The 23,570-nt window shown below is 44.7% G+C and overlaps 1 protein-coding gene across 1 annotated transcript; it reads left to right on the forward strand.

The window, feature by feature from the left end:
- Window positions 1–12,028: 12,028 nt before the first annotated feature.
- Window positions 12,029–22,476, forward strand: IFRD1 (interferon related developmental regulator 1). Its single transcript, XM_068669488.1, has 12 exons — window positions 12,029–12,383; window positions 14,173–14,277; window positions 14,966–15,047; window positions 15,467–15,591; window positions 15,882–16,039; window positions 17,147–17,197; window positions 17,287–17,465; window positions 17,559–17,667; window positions 19,016–19,150; window positions 19,995–20,123; window positions 21,104–21,199; window positions 21,798–22,476. The coding sequence occupies exons 1-12, from the start codon at window positions 12,338–12,340 to the stop codon at window positions 21,885–21,887; spliced, it is 1,305 nt and encodes a 434-aa protein (XP_068525589.1). The 5' UTR covers window positions 12,029–12,337; the 3' UTR covers window positions 21,888–22,476.
- Window positions 22,477–23,570: the final 1,094 nt, after the last annotated feature.

Below are 23,570 nucleotides of genomic sequence, written 5' to 3' on the forward strand. Positions count from 1 at the left end.
TGCCCTCCATTCAGAAATTACGGAGGGGGCAATCGGGGATACGATGCCAACGTTTAAAATTGCTTTAAAGCAGGAAAATTGTCCCCAGAGCTGCTGTCTTCACAACTGTAGACACAGAGATGATAAAAAGATGTGGAGTGTGGAAGGAACAGTGTGCTCCGTTCTCGAGGTTTGAAGGTCATTTTCTCAATGCCAAAGTTATAGAGGTGGGTCTGGAGACGTCAATAAATGGGATGGAGACGTCAAAAGGGATGACTTCCCGGGGCTACCGTGACTGACAAAGACTGTATCGGCCTGAATTCATTTGATGCAAGGAAAAGCATTTGACTCTGGAGGGGAGGAGGACTGGGAAGATCCTGGAGAGAGCAGAAATGTGGTTTTGGGCTGCTGGATTTTTGGCCTGTGTTACTGAGGAGGTGAGAAGAGGCACGGGGAGTCAGCTGTTTATATAACTGCCTCCATAAAGCATGTGGAGGGACACGCAGAGCCAAGCGGGGCATTTCCTGACGAGGGATGAGTGTTTACACAGGCAAATTAACATACTTATTTCCCACAGGACAGAAGCATTATTAGGCCTTTGTCAGCAACCACCAAGGAAAAAGAGCCTTATTTACCCTTCTGTACAAGGGCCAGGCTTCAGGGCACTACAGCTGCTAAGCTCACTGGCGTGGGGGCTCGTGTAACAGCCAGGATTTATCTTGTGTGGTAAACGCAGGTGTCTTTAAGTGCTTTCTGCTACGACCTTTCACTTCCAGAATAAGCACAGTGTGTCCCAGAATAAAGGGCACATGAGGGAAACGAGGTGTTGCTTTGTGTCTGTGTGGCACCGAGCAGAGGGAATGGAGAAGCTGCGAGCAAGGTAGGCCCATGATCAAGGTAGGCCCTGGTGCTGAGCCTAACAGGTGCTCTGATACCTCTACAGCCCATGACAGGTCAAGAGGCAAAGATTGCTGGTTGCTTGCCCTCCTGGAAGGGAATTTGAACGGTGAGAAACAGCATGGCCCTTATCGCAGTTCTTGGGTTTGGGGCTGTAAGTCATCTTGTCTTCTCCGTGAGCAAGCGGGAACTCCCATCCTGATGAAACATCAGCTTCCATCATCGGCTTATCGTCCCAGAAATGTCTCTAGCACCTGAAGTTTTGGCTAGTGGCTTGCTTTCATGAGATAACAGAGTAAATCATGTTTATGGACGTCAATCTGTCCCAGTTTGCACTTCTTTTATTAGGGAGAAATGAGCTGTGACTAATGGAAATAAATGATGTCATGAGGTTTTACGGGGTTGTCTTGAGGTAGAAAGGACAATATTTCCAGAAAGAATAGATGACTTTTTAGCTACACTCCATTTTGATCACGGTAGATACTTCAGAATAATCTTTCCTCCTGAAAACCCTCCTGAATACTCTCTGAAAGCCCTCAAGGTGTAATAAGCTTTATTGCAAGAAAATCTCACTAACACTGCTTGTGATGTCCCTTGTGCAAACCAGACCAGTGATTATTTTGATGTAAAGCAACTTGATCTAAAAGAAGTGCAGATCAAAAGGAGCCTCCTTTAGTTACATAAAACCCTGTAATTATGAGGTTAGCTAATTTGCAGAACAAAAGAATGCAACCCCTGGGTTTGTTCATAGGTTAATGTATTCTGTCTGACAGCACAGGAGGAAAATGGACTTTTGCACCTTTAATTGTTCCTGTGGTTAGTCTGTATGGGAAGTGCCTTCTTTTAAAAACCTCAAATGCTATTATGTTTTATTACTACTTGTGTCAAAAATTTTGTTGCAAGCCACAGTGAGTATTCATCCTATCTGGGCCTGTAATAGTCTAGCATGCAAACCTGACTCTTCCTTAGTGCTAGCTATTCAACTGCATCAAAAGGCAGCCAGAATTTCATTTACAGCATGTTATTTTGCTGCTCTGGAGATGCTTTCAAATAAAAAATGGAAGGGGTGGTACATGCAAAACTAGTGGCCCATCGTTAGTCTACAGGGTATGTCTCATCCCTACAGCATTGTTTATATAGCAAATAAATCGACTGAAGAGAGCTAAAGAGATTATTCTAACAGTCCAAGGTACAATTATGAATAGACAAATACTGTGATGTGAGAAGGAAACAGCATCTAGCTGTCCTCTGAGGTCACTTTCTTAATGCTGGTGCTGTGGCACGCAATGGTGTGCGATCACAGGGAAGCATGGGGTGCTGGGCAGCAGCTCCCAGGAGGAGCCTGCTCTGGTGTGGGTTTTTTTTTTGCTCCCTGGACTTCGCCCTGCAGGAGGAGGGAAGGGCACTTGAAGGCTTTTGAGCTCCACCCCTCTCCCCATGCAGGCAGGGTGCTGGGTGCCTTTCCAAGCTGCAGCACAGGCCTTTGCTGGAAGCCTCCTTCAAAACTCAGGAGCTCTCTGAAAAGACCGGATTTAGATGTAGATCTATTCGGACCAGAAGAGTGATCAGTGCTCTCCAGTGCTAAGAGACAAAAGGGAACTTTCCTATATTTAGAAGAGGGATCTGAAACAAACCAAAAAAAAAAAAAAAAAAAAAAAGCAAAACCAAACTGAACCAAAACTCAAAAGCCACCTTAAAAAACACACAAGTGATAAGCAACCCCCAAAGATGTATTTTGTCACTTGGCCAACCAAGAGCCCTCATAACAATAGCAGCCATGTCTCATACAATACCGCATTGTATTGCCTTATATCTTGCCATGTCTTATCTTTTCCATTACCACCTTGCTCATGCTGCTTTCCATCCTGAGCCCACTGACCCTGTGCTAGAAATGGGAAGACCAGCGGAGCTGAGCTGCCAGATGCTATAGGAGATCCTGACCCCCACCTACTCGTAGGCCAATGTCCCCATTGCCAGGGCTGGCAGAAAATGGACAAAAAGGCAGCGCAAGACTGAACGGGGTTTTGGCACTGACTTCCCTGAGACGAGGATTTGGTTTTTAATGACAGCATGGGCAGGTGTGGCGCGGTGCTGGCATCAGTCTGACTGGTCTGGGATGCTGATCTCAAGGCAGAGGAATGCTGCACGTTGTTATTACTGCCTTTAACGAGCCAGCTCATGAGGCACCGCGCTATTTCCACTGCGTCTCTGCTACAACCTCCATGGCAGCTCCCGTCAGACGCACGCTTACGGGGCCCAGAAGCCTCCCAGGAATGTGGGGCCATGCCCGCTCCTGCTGCCTGTGGCTGTCCGAGGTGACAGCGTGGGGACCACAGAGGGGCCTCTGCCTCCTGCGTGAGGGATGCATTTTCGATGGCTACGCAGGCAGTATTTTCAGTGGGCTGGGCCGTGCGTGAGGAAGTGAGCTGGGGGATCTCCAGCGTGGAGGCTTAGTCATCCACACGCTCAGCATGAAACTGTTGCATGACACACAGTTCTCTCTTCTTTTTTTTTTTTTTTTTTTTTAAATAATAATTCCTTCTTCCTCTTTCTCTCTTAAGGTCCTTGTGCTGGGCCCGTTGCAGTATCAAGAAGCCTGGCTGGGAGCTGAGGAGGGTTTCACAGCAAGGGGCTGGGCCAGGAGACGCAGGCCATGGGCCTGGCAAAGGTCCGCGGCTTGTCACGTGTCAGCGAGCAGCTGGTTAGGAAAGATAGTGTTTAAACAAACTGTTGTGTGCATTGCCATGCCAGTACCTGTTTGCCCACATTCTTATTTTCAAAGTGCACCTCTTACACACTCTTGAATGAGTCATTATTCTTGGCTGGCATTGATGGTACCTGGAAATCCTAAACTTTATTGCCCTATACATTCCCTGTGCTCCACAGATTGCATGAGACATTTCTGTAGGGGTTGCATCGTTTTTCTGCTCCACTTACACCTGCTTTTCTCTGTTTTCTTCCAGAAAGGGCCCTCCAGTTCCTCCACAATGTGTATGTGTTTCCCAGTAGTGCAAAAGCCACTCTGTGTAGCTCCCTATTGATTAAATGCTGACCAAGCACTAGCAATTTGCTTTATTACATTTTATTCATCAGTGCCTGGAAGGTTACAGCAGCTTTTGCATCCAGGAATGTGTCCTCACCTTTGGGCACTGAAGTCAGGGCCCACACATAACGTCATGCCCACGTCAGTTTGTTCATGCTCATCTGTAATGCGATAACTTTACTACATCGCATTCAGTCATTTCTAGAATATTGGAGGAATGTTACAAACATCCTCGGGCAGAAAATGCCTGATGTTGAGAACAACCACCGGAGAGTGACAGTCAGAGCTTCTATTTAGCATGTCCAGCAGCTTCACCAGTAGCTGGAATGTGCACCCCTCGAAATATAAGTATAAACATAAATCTTCCAGCATCATGAAGATCCCTTGAGAGATGGAAGGGGAGCACTTGGTCATCCTGTGGGGAACAGGAATGCAGGGATGCAAAAGTATCTGGGGTATGACAGGACTTTGAGGCCCCACAGGGTGTACAATCTGATCATTCCTTGGACTTCGGTAGACTAAAAGCCGTGTGTCTACCACCCCTCTTGATACTACAGAAAAACATCAACTCTCCCTTTCTTGGAAATGACCTTTATCACTCCTCACCCTATCTTGCTCAACCACCGCACTGTAAACCAGCAGCTGAAACAATCTTTCCCCTCCACCAGTTAACCACACTTCGTATTTCCAGTTTTGGTGTAAAGAGAAGTACGAAGTCTGAATGTTATTGAGACCGTGGAGCATGGGCTTTGGCAGATCCTAGCAGCTTCGGTGCAACTTGCAGTGAGAAATCACCTTGCAAATAAGCAGCAATCAAATAATCATCTTTCAAATAAGCAGCAGTTTCCTCTGACTGAATGCTAATAGGGCTGTGATTTCCTAAGAGCTGATAACAGTTTTATTGTCACATTTCCCTCTGTTCCAAGAACAGCTTTATGATTAAGAAATTATACCTTCTGACGTTTGCTATTTGGGCAGCGTGGCAAACGTATAGGCAACAAGTGGGTGACTGTTCAGCACAGAGCGAGAGCTTCTGACAGGAATTTCTTGTTCTTGGGAGCTGGCAGACCACTGCTGCCACAGATGGCAAGGACACAAAAACCAAGAGGGTGTTAATGAAACGTAAAATTGCCGTGTGAAGTGGCAGGTGATTTCTTTATAGACAAGATTGAAAATATTGCCCAAGAAGAACTCACTTTAAGATCTGGGCTGACAGAAATAAAGTAATAATTTAAAAATTTAATAATCTGAAGTGAAACATCATGGACTTCAGACTAACATGAATTTCAAGTCTAAACTAGAGAGTTAATGAACTGTAAGTGGTGAGGAGGGAAACAGTGCAGAATTCAGGCCTGTTAAAAGTTAACATGCTGGCAACCCTTTCAGGGTATTTCTGACTGACAGAGAAGTATGAAAGCTACTGATGACAGTGATGAGACTTTATCTGGAATACTGGAATACTGTGTTTTAACCATGAAAGATAAATTCTCATCAGAACCCGTGCAGAGAAAGATGTCAAGAGATAAAGAACAACAGCATTAAAGACTGGATTTGTACTCCCCATCCTCAGAAACTTCACAGCTATGTCACCTGGGACTCCTGCAGCTGATGGAAAGAGGTGGGTATCTCCAGCCATTCAGCCTAAGTTCTAACAAAGCTCCAAAATTAGACAGTTTAAATACTTTAAGCTACATGCAGAGAACATTGCCCTACACTGTGCCCTCAAAAACAAAGTTTGAGAAAGTGGCTAGCTGCTCTCAGGAGAGTAAACACCACAGAAGAGGTGAAGGTCAGGTTTATCAGCAGGACAAACTGATAAATGCTACACATGAATAAATTGTTCTGGTAAAGGGAAAACTGATTTTTGGAAACAGCCTCCCATATGTAGATGGATTCTTAACCAGAACTAAGTTGCAGCTGAACGGGTTAATTTAAGAGGTTATATGAAGAACATACCTGGAAGAGCAAACATTTGGGCAGGCAGATACAAAGAGATCCCTTCCAATCCTTAGTGCTATGCTATTCTATTTAGATTTTTATCACTGAATATGAACAGGACTAATGGTTTACATTTGCATTAAAAGAGATGCCTTGCAAACCAACATGCATTTTGGCAAAGAGCTAATGGAAGGTGCTGCCGCTTTGCCATTGCTCATGTGCATCACACAGAGGCAAGAGGAAGGACAGCAAAATCTCTTTCCTGGGATCAGAATCGCTCAAGAGGAAAACAACCAAGAAAGCAATGAGTTGCTGAGCTTCCCATGTGTCGTTACTCAGTGTATCTCAGCAAACCACATGAAATGCATGAAATGACTTGTGCTCTCCGAAGTGAGGGAGGCCTACTCTCCCAAGCAATAGGCAAGAGCATTGCAAGGGCGCTACTGTTTGGGAGGATCTGGAATGCCATGAGCATGCTTCCCATAGTCGCTTGCATGTGTAGCATGTGCAGTGGTGTAGACAGCGGATGACAAGCTAGGCCAGGCTAGAGTCCTTCCACTTTCTGGCTGTTGCAGTAATGGAAAATCATTGCCCATGGATCAGTCCCGCATGTGAGCCTGAAGTGGTTGGACACGCAGTTAGAGGTTTCCCTGCAAATACAAACAAGGATTATTGATTGCATCGGTGTGTCTACAAATGAGGTGGCAGAGCACAACCAAGTACCTGGCAAACAGCTGGAAAAGGACACGGGACTGTGAGCGTGGAAAGGGCTTGGTTTAAGCACTGGCAGAATGAGATTTGGCATATTGTCTCCTGCTATTTAATCCTTACTGGTTTTCAGTGGAATGAGCCTCTGTACACATTGCCTGAGATAAAGGGGCAGAAACAGAAAAATATCTGATTCCCCTACAAATGCCACTGAACATTGGCTAACTGCTTGGGTCAATAGGGTTGCAGTGCAATAGGAACATGTTTGCTGAGGGGAACAAGATGTGTACTCCTGATTATTGTACCACACGATAAGGGAAAGGCTGTGTCACAGTCCTCTAATTCCATCCAGCCCTGATAAGTTGCAAACAACTTTTGGGGGGTGGAAGTCATGAGGAATTTTAGGTTTGCACTTGAACTTGGATCTAAAGAAACAATTTAAAAATACTTCATTTTGGAACAGCACAAAATTGACAATTTTCTTCAGTCTTATTGAACATCGTAGAGGCTGATATTAGGAAATCCAACATTTTGCAAAACAGGCTGAGAAACCATGTGAAGCAAGACACAAACCAATAACAGATAAGATTTTAAGAGGCATGAAATACTGGCTTTTACAACATAGTTTTAATACAGCACAATGTTGATTACCCAAATTTGTTTCACTAAAGCCCCACAACAATAAACTAGAGACAAATCCAGCATCTCATTACATCTTTTTCTACATTTTTTTCACCTTTATTCTAGCAAAATATTATTAGCTATTGCAAAATGATTGCAAGGGCTTAAGTTTGACAAGGAGGCTTGTCTTCCTTTTTCCAGCTGAGGACAGTTGATCTGCAATGCTGTTATGGTTAGGAATAACATTTGTGGTCAGTTGCTATTGACAGTGATGGCCCAAGTTCAGGAGGCCAAATTTAGATGTAAAATTAATAATGGTATATGGACCAGAGAGCTTAAGAATGGATTGTTTCTTCCTTTCTTACCAGGAAAAGCTCTTAATGAGGTCCAAGAAGGTTTGGCATGAATAAGTCAGAAATACAGAGTGAAGGATCTGCCTCATGAAAAGGAGGTATCAGTAAAAAATTGGATAAAATCAGCCAGAAGTTCTGGACTAGGAACTCAGCTGAACCACCTGGCCTTGGAAAGTCAGGGTGTTGTGTGACTGAAGATGTGCCCAACTACATAAAATATATTGCGTTTGATAATGTGCATAAATACTCTACTGGAGACAGAGTTAATTTAATGAGGATTGTAAATTTAAAACAGCACAATCCGTCTTTCTTTTCTGTGCAAAGTGCAACACATGCCTCTAGCACATATACACTGCAAACAGCCCCAAGGCTGGGAGAGGATATCTGTGCCCAGCTGATCTGCATGGCCATGCCTCTGAGCAGGCAGCCTTTCTAAATCCAGACACTTACCATAAATAATTGAACTTATTTCCTGAGTACTTTTTTTTTTTTTTTTTTTTCCCCTCCAGAATACCTTCTGTATGTCCATGCACACAGTGCTGCTGAAATTAGGGAAAAGACCACGGGCTTGTTCTGCATTACCTTACGGTACTGGGCTTCAGCCAGCTGTAGCCGTCAGGAACCTTCGGTGTTTGAAGTTACTTCTTCAGCTAAGGCCAAAACTCCCTCAGGCTCTAATAATAGCTGCTCCAATAGCTAGCCTGCCATCACATTTAATTTTATTCGGGACTTAGATGTTTGACCACAGCTGGCTGGGATGCCAGAATATAAATAAGAAGGTGGGAGGTAAACGATGTATGAAAACTGAAAGGACCTCCAACCTGGACGCCGTACAACTTCTGCTGTAATGTAATGCTGCTGAAATATTATAGTGGGAACTGTTTAGCCCTTGAACATGCGTTCCAGCACTCAAAGGGAAAAAGCTGCAGCTCTCGGCTTTTCCTCTCTGTATTTTTATTTGCGGTTTGTATCTTACTGCTGCACACTAAGAATTGGTGCTACTTGTGATCACTAGCTCAGAAATTTTGTCAATGCATACCTGGAAGTAGACGTGTGTATCTGAGCACCTTTGCTCAGACTTGACAAGAGCTTTCCCTCCAAGTCTCAGCCTTTCTTCCCAGGTATAAGATCAGGTACCCTAAGTATGTGAAGGAAAAGAATGAGCCGCCTGTGCCTACAGAGACAAGTCACAAACAAGTATACCACAGCAGTGACTGTGGCCAGAACAGAAGGAGGTTGTGGCTGTAATTTGTTACGGGCAGATTTATTTTGGGTGCTGAGGCTACACATTAAAGCTGAGAACATTAATTTGCAGCATGAAGTGTTCCAGGGCAAGGCCTGTGGTGCTGCTAACAGGTTCACACTCTGTCAGTGTGGGTAGTCACTGGAACTTTGGAGTATTGGCCAGGGATGCCCTTAGCACAGCCTGTGTTCCAGCTTTGTGGTCTTTTTTTTGGTTCTGAGATATTCTGTGATTGCGAGAAATCTGATTATGCAAGGTAACCAGTACAAGTCTGGGACTCTCTGTGGTGTTTTAAGGGTCATATTCAAAGGAACAGCAGAAAAGAAGAAAAGAGACCCAGGGGATTTTGTTCGCCAGGATAGGAGAACCAGCATGTTAAAAGAGGAGGAAAACACCCACATGAATCAAGGATCCATGTGATTCCTTGAATTCCTAGCTCCTCTCCTTCATTTCTGACTTACAGCACTTAATGGTGTGAAGGTATGTCTGACTGTGCCTCCAGTTGTTCATTATGTGGTGGCGGTTTACATGTCTCTCGAATAAACTCTGGCAATAAAATGCTAAGTCCCATACACCATCTCAGTTACATATGCACACCCCTCAGATGGGCTGAAGCTCTTTGTTACACCTTTTCTTAGGTTGTTTGTCAGAGACAAGCTGTCTCAAGCCAGCTCTGCCATGGTGCTGCTGCATGGCCTCAGGTCAGACTGCTGTGTGAGGAAGAGCTATATGAAGCACGGCCTGCTTGCTTTCACTCAGAAGCCCTGGTCCTTGCCTGAGCTGTGTTACAGACATGCCTGTGGCTGGCCACGTACCTGCTGGCCCAGACCCTGGCCCAGCAGAGCTGATCTCAGATCCTCCTCTTCGCTGCAGGCTTATCTGATGCTGACCACACCAGTGCCTGCTCCTGGTTATTGTCACTGAACCTGACTCAGACCCTGACTTGCTGGCTTCACTTTCTGGCTTGACCTCGCACCTTGCTTGTCTCTCTCTGTGGTCACTTGGATCTTCTGGCAGCCCGTACTCCTAGCTGAACCTGCTCACCACCACCTGACCTGTTTTGCTCTTCTTTGGGTGCTGAGGGGCTGCACCTGCATGGCAGTGGGGCCACTCTCATGTCTGCCTTGGTGTCATCTTCAGTTCCCAGCTTGTTTTGCCTTACAGACCTGCCTGCCCCTGCTGCTTCATGAAATGCTTTTGTCCAGGGGATGCGAACTCTCACCTGTGCTGGTACCACTGGTGCCAGTGTTACTGGGACACCCACGATACCAGTCGCTCCAGCGCGAGCCAGACAATAGGTACACAGATTTCTGACACCACGTGGCTCTCCTTTTAGCCAGAGATTTTTGTCAGAAAGCTGTCTTGAGCCAACCTAGTGGCGCCATGTGTCTCTGCCAGTATGATAAATCAGGATAGTGGGCAAGAAGTCAGCAAGCAAGACAAAGAGCCTGTTCTGCCACAGACAAGCTGTGCAAAACTAAGCAGTGATATGCAACCCCTTTTGTGAGCTCTCACCAAGCTGCTGGTCAGATATCCAGGGAATCTTGGTAACCTGGCAAGGTGTATAGCAGAATATAAGCCACAAGTAAAAGTCCGATGCAAAGTGGTCACAAAGTAGTCATGGGTTCCTTGTTTGTGTCACATTTTGTAATTTATTTCCATTGTCTGAGTCTAGTAATACCCTCTTGAACTTCAGCAGCTGCTTTTCCCACTTGAGCCACAACTTTTTCTCCTCCCCCCCCCCAGGGGTTTTGCCTCCACCTGCCCTGGTTAGACCACACTTGTTGTTCCGGCTGTCACACCTCCAAGTACAATGTCCAACCTAATCCTTGCTGGCAGCTTAAGACAGCATTGTTTTGAGACGAGGGCACCAGCACGAAGGCAACAACTTCACTTCAGTCCGGGCCAACTGGTCAGCCTGTACCTGTGAAAGTAACTTATGCATTAAGAGAGCAGACATACAGGAAGGTGTTAGGACACGGCTGACCTTAATAAAACGGTATTGGCACCTTGCATTTAAAGCACACCGACCACACAAGTTTGCTCGGCTGCTATTAGCTGTTGCTTATTCAGCTCCCCTGTTCTAATATTGAGTCTTGCGTACCCAGGGGTGCAGTTACACCTCCTGGATTTAATTAAAACTCCTCCACCTACTTACCTGGAAGGCTGTCTTTTTCCCTAACATTTCACAGGAACCGTCTTGAAGGAGAAAAATTGGTGCCTCTGAGACACTCTTGTGCTGCCCTGCACGCAGGCAGTGCTTACTGACTTTCATCCTATTTTTTTTTGTTAACAGGATTTTAAAAGAAATGAAGTGAGTGGGCCTATTTCAGCAACTCGTCTCTCGCACGCCCCACAGGGAGTTGTTCACCAGGAGACTCCCACGGCACTGCAGCAGGCCCTACCAGCACCCCAAATATCAAGCTGATAACCAGTAACCATTTTCCAGAAGCAGACGCTGAAGCTATTACCCTTTGCTCACTCAGCACAAACAGCTCGCTAAGCCCCTTTATTTAAAATAATTCCTTTATTTTCCACGTAGCGTTTACACAGAATTGTTATGAAAGCTTATTTTTCTAGAAGCCGCTGTATGAACGTGCTTTGTGTGAGGGGATTGAGGTAACGCCACCGCCGCCACACCTGAGGCAACTTTTTGGCGCGCTCTGGGAAATCGCCCTCTGCCCCTCAGCACGCATGGTGCGCGCCTCAAACATTCGCGTTTGGGAAATGTTATCGTTTAACCTCTTGTTGGTGGATGGGAGTGTTGTTACTGGGCTCAGCAGAAGACAAAAAGTAACATTTTTGGGTACGATTCACATTTTTAAGTTTTACACCACGTGGGCTTTCCGTATAGATGCAGTCGGCAATAAGGATTTCTGGGCGGTTAGCGTGAAAGAACACGATTAATTCCTTCCTACTGCCATCAGACGCGGATTTTATTCCCCTATTTTCACAGCGTGTCCCTTCTGACAAAAAAACAACGATAAAAACCCGTTTTTTATTCAAGTCGCGCCCGCCACGCGCGCAGAGCCCGGGCAACCCCCTCCTTCCCCTCCCCCCCCCCCATTCCCGTCAGCCGAGCCCGCCGCCCCCAGCATGCCCCGCGTCACGGCGCCGCTGACGTCGCCGGCCCCTTCCACGCGGCCGCGTCACGGGTTTCGCGCGGCCGAGCCGGGCGCCGCCCGCTGATTGGCCGAGGCGGCGGCGCGGCGCTAGGCCCCGCCCCCTAGGCTATAAAAGCGGCGCCGGGCGCCCCCTCGGCGCCTTTCGCCCCGGGTGCCTGAGAGGAGAAAGATGCATCGACTCCGCTCGCGGGCCTCCACGGGGATTTCTGCCTTCGCCGCCCGTCCGTCCTCCGCCTGCCGCCGCCAATCCCCTCCGCTGCCCCGGCCCGGGAAGGCCGCCTCGCAGAGACGTTGGAGTAAAAAGCCCGCCTGCTCCTCCATCGGCTGATCCTCGGCCCTGCCCGGCCAGGGGGGGAGCGCGGACGCCGGCAGCCGGCCGGAGGGAAGGGCAGCGCGCGGGGAGCCCGCCGGGACCAGCGCCGCCGCGGCCATGCCCAAGGCCAAGAAGCGGGGAGGCGCCCACCAGCGCGGCGCCGGTGAGACGGCGGGGCCGGGGCGGGCCGGGAGCGGGGAGCGGGGAGCGGGAGCCGGGCCGGGAGCCGCGGGGCCTCCGTGAGGCGCCCGCCGGGCCCGGGCTCCGCGCGCCGGGGCGGGGCCGGCGCTGACAGGAGCCGGCTCCGGGGCCGCCGGGTCGCGGGCACTGCGCATGCGCCCGGGGGGGTGCGGGGAGGGGGGGGAAACGGGCCTGGAGGCGGCGGCGGGGCCCGGCCCGCGGGGGGAGGGGGGGGGCAGGGGGTGAGGGCTGGCCGCAGTTTGGGGGAAATACCAGGGGTTTGGGGCTAAAAGGGGGCTGTGGGGAGTGCTCGGTTTGTGTGGAGGCGGGGGTGTGGGAAGGAGAAGGGGTCGCGGTGGCTGCAGGGCGGGGAGGCTTTGTCACGGCTGTCACGGCCCTGACCCAAACGGCGCGGGCAGCTTCCAGCATCCTCCTGCGGCCGCTTTTACACCCATCTGTGCTGGCTATTGCCGTGCTGCCCTCTGGGTCTGACACCACTAGGAGCGTGAAGGTGGCTGTGCCAGAGCTCTGAGCTTTGCGTGTTCTCCACCCCTGCAAGCACGCTCGTGTTTGCCCCCTGTAACCATAGGAAACACCCCGAGTGTGGGCAGTGTGACAGCCAGACGTTTAGGGCCTCTTAAGCATCCAGAGTGAGAATCCAGCCTTACTGGAAAACGCTCACACGTTGATCAGCTCAGGCTTGGTTCTGCCTAAATAAAAAAGCTTTGCTGGAGTCTTGGTCGTCAGGAAGTCTGCCTGAGACAGGCGAGCATTGTGTGCTGGCCTCTGATGTAATTTTTCTGGTACAATTGCCTCCAAATAAAGTGGAAGAGTAAAATTCAGAGTTCTGTGGAAGGCATCTGGAAAGGCTGTTGGACAAACAACGGTAAAATTGTTATTTTTTCATATTCAACTTCAGTAGATACAGCTAGAATAAGGCAATAGTAGGCCATATTATATTATAAAGAATAAGGCAATACAGTAGAATAAGGCACTAATAGAGCATACAGTATTACCAGCTCAAACTTGCCCAATTATTACTGCTCTAAAAATAAGATACAGACATGAGAAGCTCTAGAGATGAGTACAAAAGGCAATAACGATGCTTTCTTAAAAAAGACTGAAGTTACTAAAAAGAGGCCTTCTTAAAGGGGGGAAAAATATCTTATTGCAACTTTGATGTTTTAGCTTCTACTAAAAATGAACTAAGACTACAACTCTTTCAGCTTGCTTGGAACATAAATCTTAACAGCTGGAGCAGTTGATCAGAGCGTAGGCCTGCATGTTGCTGATAGTGCACATACTGCACTTAATCCAGTAAATCCCACGTTGAACTGGGTAATGTATGTTTGCCTACACTTCTAACTTAGACCAGCTTGAAGTCTGGCAAATTTGAAATGTAAAGACTGTGGCAAGTTTTCAGGTAGCTGTTCCTAACAGTTAATATAAAGCTATTTTTAGGGCACAGTCACAGGAGAGTGCAGTAACGTGACTTTGGTTACAGAATAATCCTAAACCTAGAGTTAGGAATGCTACCAATACTTGGAAAACTAGGTGGGTTCTTCCCTACTGTTCACATGTGATTTTCCAGAGCTGAGCCCAACAAGTCTTCTGGACAGGTGGGAATAAAGGAGGAGGTAGAGGGCAGGACACGTGCTTTGGGTCTGGATCAGAGCGAGTGGGTGTGTTGAGAGGATTAAATTCTACTTTTGGTATCCAGATCTTTCTTCTGTGTTCAAGTTACTGACCAGTTGTGTTCATCTTTCTTTAAGGTGGTCAGCCCAGAAATGTGCAGCCTTTTAGTGATGAAGATGCTTCAATTGAAACTATGAGCCACTGCAGTGGCTTCAGTGATCCTGCTAGCTTCACTGAGGATGGTAAATTCTTCAATTTTTATCTTCCTCCTTTATTATTAGGCTACTTTCTGCGGGAATTGCAATCTTTAGAGACAAAAAATCAAGGTACACTGCAAAAAAATAGTGTTACAGGGGAGGTGGGAGAGTTCGAGATGGAGTGACTTGCACTTAGTGGTTTGGGGTGAGGTTTGTACTGTGGAAGACCACAGTGTCTGTGTAGGCAGCAGCTTGTCTTCTCTGCAACCTGGGCTGTTGTTAATGACCTCTTGTTGGGAGGAGAGGACCTGAAGGCCTGCTCCTGCTTCAGGGGGATGAGCCTGGGAGCCTCCCCTGTGAATACGCGCAGTACCTGTACCCAAGACACTGTGTGGAATATCCCCCTGTGTGCCAGAGGTAGAAACGGTGGACAGGATGAAAATGTACTGTTGGCCGGAAGGGTGCTGGTCTGTCAGTTGTGCAGAGCTTATGTAAGAGCCAATTAAGCCCTGCATTCATTCTTAGAACATGTAATGAGTAGGTACAGAAACAGCACGGGTGTATCAACTGGTCAGCTTTCATAAGAGGCAGTTCAATGTAGTTGTAATACTGAACAATTCTGTTGCTGTTGTCTATGCTGAATGACTTATTGGTACTAAAAATGTTCAGTGTTAGATACTAATGTGTACACTAATAAAATATGTGTCTAAATCAATTATTTCTTATGGACTAGGGCCTGAAGTTGATGAAGAAGCCACTCAAGAAGACTTAGAATACAAATTGAAGGGATTTATTGATCTTACATTGGACAAGAGGTACAGTATGCTTTGAAAAATTGAAGAAATTAATTTATACGTTTGGTGGCTTCCTGATAAAATAGGGGAAGTTCTTTGCTTTCTGAAACTGTTTATTTCACATTGGAGAGGACTTGCTTTTCTTTTGGATCTGAAAAGCCTACCAAGTGCTTAGATAAGTGAGACTCAGACTTTCCTAAGAGCTTCAAGTAGATTAACTTTATTTCTAGCCTGTTGTGCTATTGTGAGCTGTGATTCCAGCCTTGTGCTGGAACTTTTCACTCCTTGAGGGAAGGAGATAATTTATAACACTTCATGCTTTATAGTACCGCAGTGGGTTGCTCTCTCTTGGGACCAGACAGATGTAGACTACGGTAAAATCAAAGGCTGAGCTTTAACTGGCGTCGATTTCAAGAAGTTTTCATTCTTTCTTTTAACAGTGCCAAAACAAGACAAGCAGCACTTGAAAGTCTGAAAAGTGCATTTTCTTCTAAAATATTATATGAATTTATCATGGAAAGGAGAATGACACTAACTGACAGCATTGAGCGCTGCATAAAGAAAGGTAAAGTGCTTGCTATTAGGAAGCTGTCATGCCAATGACATGCCTTGTTTGTTTGGAAGAAGTGTGTGAGGCTTCTCTAGTACTTTGTAGTACTTAATTTAGTTCTGTTTACAAAATTCCTTTTCTGAATTTGGATGGCATATTTTAAGTGACCTCAAAAATTAACTGAAATTACCTTCCGTCATTCTGTTTGGTTTCTGAGTTTCCACTTAAAGGTTTTCAAACTAATGCCTTTAACTGAAGGGAGGAGTGCACGGGATGATCACTCACCACAGTGTGTTAATGTCTAGGTAAGAGTGAGGAGCAGTGTGCAGCTGCCGGACTGGCATGTCTCCTGTGCGTGCAGATGGGGTCAGGCATTGAAAGTGAGGAGATTTTTAAGACCCTTGGTCCGGTTCTGAAGAAGATCGTCTGTGATGGAACAGCCAGTGTCCAAGCCCGGCAGGCCGTAAGTCTTGGAAGGTTAAATGCTTCTTGCCATTGAGGGGCAGAGGGCAGTTTTAGGCAGTCTCACTATTGTGTCATCCAGAAGTAAAGGTTACTGCACTGGTGTAAACACCTCATGTTGACGTATGCTCAGGGTGATACATAGCAAATTTCACTGTCTCAGAGGAACTCCACCTAAAGCTTGAATGTTATTCTCCCCTTTAACCTAGGAACGCTGCTGGAGAGCTGTTACAGCTAGTATTTTTGTGCATTTCTTAACTTGCAATATTGCACTCGCCTTAATCGCAGTTCTGAGGGCTGAGTGACACAGGACACGTTTTCAGATTGTCAGTTCTTCTTTCAGGCCATGCTGTTACCTTTGTTCTTGGGCGATTTTGTTTAACTCCTTTAGAAAAATGTTTTCCCTCTGGCTGTGCCTTCCTATATTTATATTTTATATTTATAAAATAGTATCCGTCCTTTGGAAGAGGAAATAGTTCAATAGCAGTTGTTTCTACAAACAAAAGCTTGCTCTGGCATTTAGTGTGATCTTTGAGTATAGTTTTGGATACCGTGTGGTTTTGTAGAGCAAATGTCACTTTGGAAAGAAAATCCTATTTATTGTAAGGAGAAGTGGAACAGAATTGGGGTAATAGGGAAGAGACTTGTGGGACCTTGCAATAAAAGTTGGGTAGTTCCAAGAAAGACTGTTGAAGTCAGTGTTCTCACGCCATATAACTAATAGTGGGCAGAGGGAAAAGTTTCCTACAGCTGTAAATAAATGCCATATGTCCATTACTATTTTTAATCTGTATAATTTTACTAGTGGACTCTATGGGGATTTAAAATAAATGGACAAAGGGAGTGCTATGTGTAGGACTTGTAAGATGTTGAACAGAACATGAAAAGTGAATGCTTGAGAGTGGCATATGTTGTAAAACCATCCTGAGAGAAAACAGGAAGTGAGATCTAACTATTGTGAAGGAGCTGGATTAAGCAATCTTGAAGACTAAGGCTTTAATCTCGAGTCTTCATTACTCCAGCTGCCACATTTCAAATGCCGTATTTAAAGACTTTGTCAATCGTAATATTAACATCAAATGCTGACAGTTCTTTTTCTTTTGTCTAGTGTGCAACCTGCTTAGGGATTTGCTGTTTCATTGTCACTGATGACATTACGGTGAGGATCAGTAATATTTCCTTTCTTTCAATTGATATGAAAATGTGCAAGTCTTCAGCAACTTCCGTAACCTTTTTACCTCTGTTCAGGAGCTGTACTCCACTATGGAATGCCTGGAAAACATCTTCATAAAAGCTTATCCGCGAGATAGAGACACTAATGGTGTGTCAAGTACTCCCAATACTGTTCTTCACATCAGTGCACTCTTAGCATGGACACTGTTGTTGACCATTTGTCCAATGAATGAAGTGAAGAAGAAAATTGAAATGTGAGTATCATTCTGGAAAACAGAACGTGTGGCATCGCTTCATTTCACAGAAATGAACAGTAATTAACAACATGTTCTTGAAATATTCCTTAGGCACTTGCATAAACTTCCAAGTATGCTATCTTGTGATGATGTCAACATGAGGATAGCAGCTGGAGAAACACTAGCTCTTCTGTTTGAACTGGCACGCGAAACAGATGCTGTAAGTATCAGTCAGCAGTTTTATTGCGTTGGGGTGATGGTGACAAACTGTTAACCCATGTTACAGAGTATCCCTGATCTCAGCAAGTGGCATCCAGTTCACTGGGGATGGTCTCAGTAGTGAGACAGCCTCAGTTTAAGTGGGTACAGCAAGATTTTCAAGCAAGTTAGCTATCATTTTTACACTGATTCCAGTGCTGCAAAGTAGGACCAGTATAAAGCAAACATAAACGCACCACATCAAACAGTAGTTAAGAGTAACTAGAAATGCAGTGTGCAAGCTTTAGCATCTAAGTACAACACCTGCTTTTTAAAAAGCGAAACGATCCCTAAAAATAGATTTTCCAAGATAAAACGCTGTTACTGTAGTGGGAACATTCATCAGATGCTTACTGTTCTGCAGGCAAGTTCTATCGATTCCTAACCTGCACAATTTAGTTCTCATATAAAAGTCTATCCTTAAGCAATAACCATGTTTATTTCTAGTATTCTTTCCCAGTATCCTCGGGAAAAACTAGCATTGTGGAACAGTTAAGCAGCACTAGTGACTATTCTAGTCAGCTGCAAATTAAGAGGGGATGTCTTGAAACAATTTGCACAAACCTTGTGCAGATGCCAGTGTTACTACTGGAGATTTCTTAGAGTTTGCATTTGAGTTGCATTGGATGCAAGCTACTCTGTATTACCTCATGCACAGCTGAACTTGTCTTTATGATCTTCAATACGCCTTATTAATTTCTGAATTGGTTTTCTGACAGCATGGAAGAAAATTGTTTCCACTCACACAAAGCACAGTTTGTCATAGCTGCCTGAGTGACTCCTAGCTTGATGAAGGCTGCTGTGCTTTGCCAAAACACTGTCCAAAGGACAACTAGTTGACTCGAGCATACAAAACACTGGCATGGCAAAATTTGAAACAATATGCAGAGGCTTGGGTATAACTTCAAACAGGAGGGATTTGAGTCCTAACCGGAAGCCAACATTGAAAGAAAAGGAGACCAGAACTTGATCGTTTACTTGGTCAAACTTACTGCCAATAACTGTAAATTCAATAATAATTCCATATTGACATAAAACCTATTCCTTTCCATTAAGGAAAGGCTCCATTAACTGCTAGCAATAACTTGGTTTAGATACTTAAAAACCACTTCAGATTAAAGATGCTTACCATGTTAGCCCTGACTACTAGCATGGAGCTGATAGTGTCCCACTTTTATTTAAAGAGTCAGGGACATCACTAAGTTAACAACTTGTAGATACTTTCATGCCCAGAATTTGGAGAGGTCAGTCTCTTGCAGGGACAAATGTTGAGGCCAGAAACTGAAAGTCTCTTTTCTTTTTTGGATTAGGATTTCTTTTATGAAGACATGGAACTTCTGACAGAGAAACTAAGAGCTCTAGCTACCGATGGGAATAAGCACCGAGCCAAAGTAGATAAAAGAAAGCAGCGATCTGTCTTCAGAGATGTTCTGCGAGCTGTGGAGGTGATCTTTTTGGCTTTTATGAATGTATTGATTGTAAACCATGTAGGGTACAACTCAATGAAAGTTACTGTTTCAGTGAAGAAGACAAAAGAAGTTGTCTTAAATGAGATTTCAGATGATTCTGATCATTTTCCAGTACAATTTATCAAAATTGTAATTTGTAAATTTAAATGCAACTTATTTTTTTTAGGAGCTTAGCAAAGTCAAACTCTTTCCTCTGCATTTGACTTTAGTGTCAAAGAGTTTTTTCTATTGAAAACAAGCTGAACATCATATTGTAAATCCTAAATATTCTTTATTTTATGCCCTGAGCAATTTTTTCATGCAAAACTTGTAGTACATTCAGATTAACATCCCGAATAGCTTGAAAAGGTTTATTTCAATATATTCTTTTATTTTTTTTATTGAATTGATGTGTATAACAAATAAAACAGCTTAGTAGTGAGATATTTGTAAATGGCATCTCTGTCAGGGGCTGAAGAAGTGTTTGCATATGGGTGGGAGGGAGTAAGTGTCTTAATTCTTGCGCATCACAGATGCTAAGGAGAAGGCTTTGGAGTGATTTGAATTCACCTTTGAGATGACCTGCAAAGGAGTCTGAGTCACTTATTAGCACTTGTTATGTTCCATCGTCACAAGCGTAGCTTTCTTCATAGTACTGCAGTTGAAGGGTGGGGTGTAAATGATGCTCAAACTGACTGGAAGGTGACTCAATCTCAGAACTGCTTTTTTTTCTGGAGATGAGTCCAATTCCTGATGTCACTTTCAAGAAAAGAGTCAGGTACATATACTTGAACACCTGACTTGAAAAATCATAAATGTTCTTTCCTTTAATTTTGTACAGGAGCGTGACTTTCCTACAGAGACAGTAAAATTTGGACCTGAGCGCATGTATATTGACTGCTGGGTTAAAAAACAAACTTATGATACCTTCAAGGAGATTCTGGGGTCAGGGATGCAATATCATCTGCAGGTGAGCTGCTGTTTGATCCATGCTCAGACTGTTAACTAGAGGTTTCTTGGTGGCAACTGAAAATGAGGTACAAAATCATGGGCAGGACATGATGAAATTGTTTTTTGTGTTAAGTTTTAGAAGAACAGTTACATAAATGAAAACTGTTCAAAAACACTTAAATGTTTACGTGAATTCGGCAAAGTAAAGGCTATGCCTCCTTGATACAAGATCTATTCTAATACCTTGAGTTAAAAATAGAGAGGGGGAAGAACTACAGCGAGCTAGAACTGTCTGGGTGAGTTGGGTTAGCAGTTCAAAGGCTTCTTTGAAAAGTATGAGACTCAAGTTGAATATTTAAATAGCTTCGGGGTGTTCCTCCTCACCTCCTCCTGAATCCCCTTGCAGTAGAGTGGTGCAGTCATCTGGCTGCTGTAAAGCTGCCCACTTCACCATCTCTGTCCTTATCTGTTAGAGACTGCCTGTTCCCTACTCTTCCCACTTCCAATATGCATTGGAACAGAACTACAGCGTAGGGGTGTGTGTTCCCAAAGTGTTCCCAAATGTGATAATTGTGGGGTTAAAGTCTTTGGTCCAATGTGAATTGCATTTCTAAATGATTGGGGCAGGAGCTGGCATGTAACACTTTTTTTTTTTTCTTCAAATATTTTTACAGCCAGATAGAACAAATTAGTGTTGTGAAACCATATGGATCTGTGTCCAGCTGCATAGTCTTGTGCAAAGGACATAGCAGGACAGTGTGTAACTTGCTGGGACAAACAAACAAAATCACTGGGGGTGGCTTTGCGTTTGCCTGATAGGACTGTTTCAGTTCTTGGCCTTATGCAGGTATAAGGAGGAACTGTTCCCTGGATCAGTTGCAGAAATTAAGAGTTCTGTTGAGTTGCTGCTGTTTCTTAGTGGAATACTGGTATTTTACTCAGTCATCTGTGACTTTTCATCAGAAGGGAAATTTACTGTTTGATATGTCTCTTGTTTAGTCAAATGATTTTCTTCGGAATGTGTTTGAGCTTGGTCCACCAGTAATGCTCGATGCTGCAGCTCTTAAAACAATGAAGATCTCCCGTTTTGAAAGGGTAGGTTATTGAATCTCAGTATATTTTCTGTACTTAACACACTAATAGTATTCAAACTGTGGGCTTCAGAAGATAATCATCTTTAAATTAAACCAAGCTTCATTGTTTTGAGTGAGAATAAATCTTTGCATGTCTTTGACCTCTTATTTTGGCTTTTCCATTGAGGCACCTGTCCTCTTCAGTCTTCCAGGGAGGTCTGAAGGTTGATTTGGTTGCCAGTTGGTGTCAGATTTATGCTCCATACATGTGATGCTTGAGTTCATATGACAGCCCTAGATTTTGGGGTTGGGGATGTTCAGAAAATCTTATACTAATATACTTAATCTATACTGTGCCTGTATGATGCTCAAGAGTGACTAAAATTTAGGGAAATGCTTCTAGTCCTTACACTCCAAACTTCCTTCAAGCATACACATATTAAAAGTCAGCCTTTGGTACAAAGATCATATTGCATGTTTCAGAAGGCCAGCCAACCAATTCATTAAAGTAAAAAAAAAAAAAATACTTTCAATGTTTCTTTGCCTTAAAAATCTGTAAGGGGCATCAAACTTCTGAATGTCTGTGATTAATTTCTCTTTTTTTTTTTTTTATCTTGTAGCACTTATACAATTCTGCTGCATTCAAGGCTCGGACAAAAGCTAGAAGCAAATGTCGTGATAAAAGAGCAGATGTGGGGGAATTTTTCTAGATCTCTGTGGGGTTCAATTTTAACTATTTCATAATTGATTTGTAACCTTTAATTGACTTTTTTATTTCTGTACTCAGCTTGCATTTGTGCGCAGGGATATTGTATAAAATCTGTAAATACAATGCATGTTGCTTAGTTGCATATACACTGTACATAGATTGCTGTAAGATTGGGTGCTGGGGAACATTGTAACACTTGCAGCTTGCTCCAACCCTGGATATATTGTAACTCAACTGTTCAATGCTGTGCATAAATGTAGTCAACTGCCATGTGTCAGATTGGATTCCTTACTTGATAGTAAGGTAAATTAAATGAATTCATTGACCAAATGTTTTGGTAGGAATGTGCTAATAAGGAAGGATGAACCTGTTCATGTGACATTATTTTAGTACCTTTTTGAACTCTGAGTCATCGATGGACAAAGATGGACAAAAATTTCTTTATAGTATGAATTTATGCAGAAGAGGACTGAAGCTAAATTACCTTCACGTACAACAAAGTAGTAAATGACATACTTGCCTCTGTAAAATAAATATCCATGTTTTGAGATTGGATGTTTAATTTTTGGAATAAAGATCTTTCTCACTGCTTCCATTGTCTTAGTGACTACTCATCTGGGAAGTTAGAATGCTAGCACAACCTGGGTTTTGAAGGAGAGGAGTTCTTCATGTGGAACAGTTACCTGCCTGTTCTGATATGGTTGACTTAAGATTCCTTGGCAGATCACAGAGTCATCTAGGCTGGAATAGACCTTAAGATCACTGAATCCAACCTCTGACCTAACACTAACCAGTCCCTTCACTAAACCATATCACTGAGCTCTACATCTAAACGTCTTTTAAAGACTTCCAGGGATGGTGACTCCACCACTTCCCTGGGCAGCCATTTCCAATGCCTCACAACCAGTAAAGAAGTTCTTCCTAAGATCCAACCTAAAACACCCCTGGCACAACTTTAGCCCATTCCCCCTTGTCCTGTCACCAGGCACGTGGGAGAACAGACCAACCCCCACCTCGCTACAGCCTCCTTTAAGGTATCTGTAAAGAGCAATAAGGTCGCCCCTGAGCCTCCTCCAGGCTGAACAAGCTCCACTCCTTCAGCGGCTCCTCGTAGGACTTGTTCTCCAGGCCCCTCACCAGCTTTGTTGCCCTTCTCTGGACTTGCTTGAGCACCTCGATGTCCTGTAGTGAGGGGCCCAAAACTGAACACAGTACTTGAGGTGCGGCCTCACCAGAGCCAAGTACCGGGGGATGATCACTTCCCTAGCCCTGCTGGCCACGCTGCTGCTTATACAAGCCAGGATGCTGTTGGCCTTCTTGGCCACCTGAGCACACTGCTGGCTCATATTCAGCTGACTATTGACCAATAATCCCAGGTCCTTCTCTGCGAGGCAGCTTTCTAATCGCTCAACCATCTTCAAACTTCCAGATCTAGAGGAACGCTTTGGCTGCAGCCTAAAAGCCATGTGTACAGAAGCTCCCCCAAGCCAGCCAATCTTCTTCCCATGACCTGCCAGAAAACAGCTGTCCTGGTTTCAACTGGAATAGAGTTAATTTTCCTCCTAGGAGCTGGTAGGGTGCTATGTTGTGGATTATGATGAAAAGAGTGTTGATACCACACTGATGTTTTAATTGTTGCAGAGCAGTGCTTACACTAGGCCAAGGACTTTTCAGCTTCTCGCTC

Source organism: Anas acuta, chromosome 1 (genome assembly GCF_963932015.1).
Source record: "Anas acuta chromosome 1, bAnaAcu1.1, whole genome shotgun sequence".
Lineage (NCBI taxonomy): Eukaryota > Metazoa > Chordata > Aves > Anseriformes > Anatidae > Anas > Anas acuta.

Bases quoted from the DNA above. Each gene is read 5' to 3' on its own strand.
- IFRD1 (XM_068669488.1), top strand. From the start codon at position 12,338: ATGCCCAAGGCCAAGAAGCGGGGAGGCGCCCACCAGCGCGGCGCCG. The intron at 17,466-17,558 runs GTGAGTATCATT...AATATTCCTTAG, and splicing joins GTGAAGAAGAAAATTGAAAT to GCACTTGCATAAACTTCCAA. The intron at 19,151-19,994 runs GTGATCTTTTTG...AATTTTGTACAG, and splicing joins ATGTTCTGCGAGCTGTGGAG to GAGCGTGACTTTCCTACAGA.